The 5,692-nt window shown below is 41.5% G+C and overlaps 1 protein-coding gene across 1 annotated transcript; it reads right to left on the bottom strand.

Moving 5' to 3' along the window:
• Positions 1–365: 365 nt before the first annotated feature.
• Positions 366–761, bottom strand: LOC141590098 (uncharacterized). Its single transcript, XM_074410710.1, has one exon. The coding sequence runs from the start codon at positions 759–761 to the stop codon at positions 366–368; it is 396 nt and encodes a 131-aa protein (XP_074266811.1).
• Positions 762–5,692: the final 4,931 nt, after the last annotated feature.

Here is a 5,692-nt window from a genome sequence, read left to right as displayed (position 1 = left end):
TTAACCTTTTTGTTGAAAGCTCTCTCTATCCTTTTTTGGTAGAGTTGAACGTGGTATAATGCGTTCAAACGCCGCTCGTCAAGCATGACTAATGAATCATACCTTGCTTGAACCCAATCTGCTTCAGGAACCTAGCTTTCTAGCAGGATCCTTGAGGATGGTACTTCTAGCTCAACTGGTTGAACCGCTTCTATTCCATATACCAAGTAATAATGGGTTGTTCTCGTGGCTGTTCTAATTGAAGTTCTATACCCCCATAATGCGAAGGGTATGTTTTGCGGCCACTGCCTATAGTTGTTAGACATCTTCCTCAAAATGACTGTAAATGTTTTATTAGCAGCTTCTACCGCACCATTCATCTGTGGTCAGTATGGTGATGACTTGTGATGTTTGATTTTATACTTTTCAAGTATAACCGCGGTCTCGGCTTGAAAATGAGTTCCGTGACCGTTGATGAACTCAAGTGGTACTCCGTACCGGTAAATGATGTCATTCTGAATGAACTGTGCTACTTGCTTCGCTTTTAGCACTTTGTAAGACTTGGCCTCTACCGACTTCGTGAAGTATTCGATCGCAACAAGGATAAAACAGTGCCCTCCAGTTCCTGATGGGTTTACTTTTCCAATGATGCCAATTCCTCCGGCTGAAAATGGCCATGGTGACGTCATGGTGTACAACATAAAAGGTGCCACATGCTGCACATCTGCGAATATCTGACAATTGTGACAGTGCCTGACATACTTAGAACATTCTGTTTCCATCGTTATCTAATAATAACCAAGCCTTATGATCTTAAGGGCTAACATGTGGGCATTCATGTATGGACCACATTCACTGTCATGGACTTCCTCCATAATCTTTTTAGCTATCGGTTTATCGATGAATCGCAACAAAGTAACTTAAGCCGTCTTCTTGTATAATTGCCCATCATTGGTCCTGATGAATTGGGCGAATAACATTCGCAGAGCGCGCTTCCCACGCATGTCAAGGCCGGGAGGATACTCTCCTGTTTCCTTGAATTTCAAAATGGCTGTGTACCAGTGTAACACCACCATAAGTCGGGGCCCTTCCTCTAGGCAATCCCCATCATATGGAGGTGTCAGAAGCCTTGGATTCCCAAGAGTGTAGTGCGAACAACAAGTAAGGAAGTAATTTAGATAACATAAATAGTTAAGTTGAAGAGTTAAGTGATCACAAGTAAGGGATATGGAAATCATCCCATTAATACAACCAAATCGAATGGGGTCTAAATGTCAAAAACTAGATAAGAACAAATGATGACAACGAGGTAGATCGCTCCAAAGCCCGCTACTCAACACATGCACCTGTCGACAATGCTCCCCATATGGGCGGAAATCACCATATGGTTCATCACAGACATTCAAACCCAAGTGTTAGCCAATGATATGAATGTTCAATAATAAACAAAAGATGCAACTAACTTACTAATTTTTAGTTGAGTACCCAAGAAGCTTTGAAGCTCTTGCCAAAACCTTGAGATTAACTGTGAATCTCAATCCGAAACAATGTCCTTTGGGAACCCATGAAGCTTGACCACATACTTGCAATATGCATTAGCTAATTCTACCTTGCTCCAAGTATCCTTTATTGGAATGAAGTGAGCCGACTTGGTTAGTCTATCCACGATAACCTGAATCATATTGTTCCCTTTTTGAGTCCTCGGTAAGCCCACTATAAATTCCATGGAGATCGACTCCCATTTCCACTCCGGCATATCCAAAGGTTGCACCTTCCCTTGTGGTCTCTTGTGCTCCCCTTTTACTCTTTGGCAAGTCAAACATCTTGCCACAAATTCCGCCACTTCTCTTTTCATATTCGGCCACTAAAAGGTCTTCTTGAGGTCTTTATATAGCTTGTCACTACCCGGGTGCACCGAGTATGGGGTATTATGAGCTTCATTCATTATCTTATTCTTAAGCTCTTCATCACATTGCACACACCATCTCCCTTTGAATCTAAGGCTCCCATCCATATGTAACTCAAACCTTGAAGGTTCCCCCTTGTCTAATACTCCTTTCCATTCTTGGATCTTCACATCATTTACTTGTCTTTCCCGAATCTCCTCATACAACTAGGGTTTTAGAGTTAAGTCTCTAATTGATTCCCACTTCCTTATCATATGAATGCCCATTTCCTTTACTTCTTCCTTCAATCTTATCATAGACAAGGCGGTACATAAGGAGTGCACTGACTTCCTACTCAAGGCATCGGCCACCACATTAGCTTTCTCTTCATGGTAAAGTATCTCAATATCATAATCCCCAATTAGCTCAATCCATCTCCTTTGCCTCATATTCAACTCCTTTTGAGTGTAAATGTACTTCAAACTTTTGTGGTCGGAAAACACCTTAAAGGTTGTTCCATATAAGTAATGCCTCCAAATATTCAATGCAAAAACAATGGCTCCCAATTCTAAGTCGTGAGTCGGGTAATTCTCCTCATGAGTCTTTAATTGTCTTGATGCATAGGCTATGACCTTACCATTTTGCATAAGTACACACCCCAAGACATTATTTGATGCATCGGTGTAAACCTCAAAATTCTCACTTCCTTCCGACAAGGTTAAAACTGGGGCCGTGGTTAGGCGCTCCTTCTTCATTAGAGATGCCAAAGGTCTTGCACCTTAGTGAAGTCTTTCACAAACCGATGATAGTACCCGGCTAGACCTAAGAAGCTTCTAACCTCCGCTACATTCCTGGGTGCTACCCACCTAGACACGGCCTCAATCTTGGTGGGATCGACGGCAACTCCTTCATTTGACACGATATGGCCCAAGAAAGCCACTTTCTCTAGCCAAAACTCACACATACTAAGCTTTGCATAAAGTTGGTGCTCTCTCAAAGTTTGCAATACTATCATTAGGTGCTCCTCGTGCTCTTCTTTGGTCTTGGAGTAGACCAAGATATCGTCTATGAATACCACCACGAACTTGTCCAAGTACAGACTAAACACCCTATTCAAAAGATCCATGAAACGGCCGGTGCATTTGTTAGTCCAAGCAGCATTACCACAAACTCATAATGTCCATATCTTGATCTAAAAGCGGTCTTTGGGATATCCTCATCTTTGATCTTCAATGGGTGATAGCCCGAACGTAGTTCAGTCTTTGAAAACACTCTGGCTCCACTAAGTTGGTCAAACAAGTCATGAATCCTTGGTAGAAGGTATTTTCTTTTGACGGTAACATTGTTCAACTCCATATTGTCAATGTACAATCTAAACGTTCCATCCTTCTTTACAAATAGAACCGGTGCTCCCCAAGGTGAAACAGTCGGTCTAACGCACCCTTTGTCCACCAATTCCTGAAGTTGTTTCTTTAACTCTTCTAGCGTCTTTGGACCCATCCGGTACGGGGCCTTAGAAATTGGTCCCGCACCCGGTCTCAAGTCCACTCCGAACTCTACTTCTGTCGGTGGGGGTAATCCGGGAAATTCCTCCGGAAATACATCCTCAAATTCTCCCTCCATTCATATATCCCTAGCTTGAGGCCTCTCCACACTAGTATCCCACACGTGGTATAAGATCATTGGGCACTTCTTCTTTAGACAAGTCTTTAAGGTCTTCACCGAAACTAGTTTTACCTTAGACTTGACTAGGTAACCCTTGTATGACACTCTAGTACCCTTAGGTCCTTTCAAAGCAGTCTTCTTTTGGTAGCAATCTATGTTGGCTTTTTTTTACTCAACCAATTCGTTCCTATAATTATCTCAAACCCCTCCAAAGGAAATTCTAAAAGATCTACCGGGAAATTTGTTTTATGAATTAAGACGGGTACTTCCTTGTAAATCCTTGAACATTTAATAGACTCCCCCGAAGGTATGGTCACGTCATCCTTGGCTAGTTCGCCCTCCCCAAATCCTAAGGTCGGTACACGGCTCCTAGACACGAAAGAATGTATGGCCCCCGAGTCAAATAAAACAATAAAGTATGGGTGAGAGTTAAAAAGAAATGTATCGGATACAATGTGGGTGTCTTCCTCGGCACTCCACTTGTCCATGGCAAAGAGCTTGCATCTAGTCTTGGGTGCTCCTTGGACCGTGCTAGCCGATTGAGTCGGCCTAGTCCGAAAGTGTTGCCGCCTGCATAGCTTGCTGCCCTTGATGGTGTTTCCCGGTTGAAATTTCCCCGATTGTTTCCGGCATTGAAGTTGGAATTTGCATTCCTTGGGTTACACCAAGTCCCCGAGTTCCGGTTGCTTGCTTCACTTTGGGAAGGGGTGTGGTAAGAGTTTCCTTGTCCAAATCTCCGGTTATGTCCCTTTTGAGCACTAGTGCATTCCACCCTTTTGTGACTGAGGCCACCACAGTTATAGCACCTTAACCCTTATCCTTAAATAGTGGCCCTATTCCCATAGTTTCTTGTCCCACCAAAGCTATTTCCTTGTGCTCCTCCCGAGTATGACTTAGATTCGTTAAAACTAATCTTCTTGGGTTGATACCCTCCTTCACCTTCATTCCTCCTTTTCTCCCTAGACCTCTCCTTAGCATTCTTGGTGACACCGAGTAACCACTCCGCGTTACCGGCCAGTACTACAAATACAGGCAAATACAACGGCCCTTTAACAACGCTTATTCCTGAAAATCACCATAAGACGTTGTAGAATGGATGGCGCGAATTTTACCAAACTTAATTACAACGGTTCTGTGTTGTTAACCGTTGTTATTGGTTTTAACAACGGTTCATACTTTCAAAACCGTTGTTAAAATAAAAAATAATAACAACGGTTGAATCTGTAATACATTTTAACCGTTGTTAATAATTTGGCGCAAAATTAGTGAAAAGTAATTACAACGGTTTTGTTAGAACCCGTTGTTATTAGGTTGTAACAACGGTTGTAGACTCAATAACCGTTGTTATTAATGTTATGAAAATCTTAAGAACAACAGATTGCTTTATTCTGCTATACGCTACAAAATTTCACAAACACAAGCTAATACTGTTACTATACACAAATATCATCCTCCATTCCTTCCTGATCGTCTCTCTCTGTCTTCATCTCCGTCACTGTTGTCACCGTCTTCTCTCCCTCATCGTGTTTATCAATCAGGTATATATGTTTCTTAGCTTATTAACTATTTCTTATTAAGATTTGTTGATAATTTAGCTTAATTGGTTTCCTGAATTTCGTTTATTTGTTTGCCTATTATTGGATTTTCTGAATTAGTTGCCTATATATTACGAATGTAGAAAAATGACTCGAACTTGGATGATGATGCAAATATGAGTGACCGCAACTATATGGATGGTTTAGCTGAATTTTATGAAGTCGTTTCGAACAATTTGAAAGGTTCTTCTAGTATTGCATGTCCTTGTGAAAGATGTGGTAATATTAGGTATATGGCTTTTCCGGACGTTAAAATACACCTAGAAAAGTGGAGATTTAGTCGATCCTATACACGTTGGATTTTTCATGGGGAACCATTAGAGGACGAGAATAGCTTTGAAGAAGATGATGTTGAGGTACACGAAAGGCTAACTGATGATCCTGAGTTTGCCGAGTTTTTTGAGTTGGAAGAGTTGGAAGCAGAGAAGTTGAATGTTGGGTCTATAGATAATGAAGAGAATGATGATGAGTCGAATGCTTTTGAAGATGTAGGTGATAACACTATTAATTGGGATGACCTTAACAACATGTATAAGAAGTTGTGTGAGTCTGAAGCACCTCTGTATC

Source organism: Silene latifolia, chromosome 7, assembly GCF_048544455.1.
Source record: "Silene latifolia isolate original U9 population chromosome 7, ASM4854445v1, whole genome shotgun sequence".
In the NCBI taxonomy this organism is placed as follows: Eukaryota; Viridiplantae; Streptophyta; class Magnoliopsida; order Caryophyllales; family Caryophyllaceae; genus Silene; species Silene latifolia.
Note: the sequence above shows the minus strand (reverse complement) of the source record. Positions and strands in the feature narration are given on the sequence as shown.

Coding starts and splice junctions, on each gene's coding strand:
- LOC141590098 (XM_074410710.1), bottom strand. CDS start 761: ATGGAAACAGAATGTTCTAAGTATGTCAGGCACTGTCACAATTGTCAG.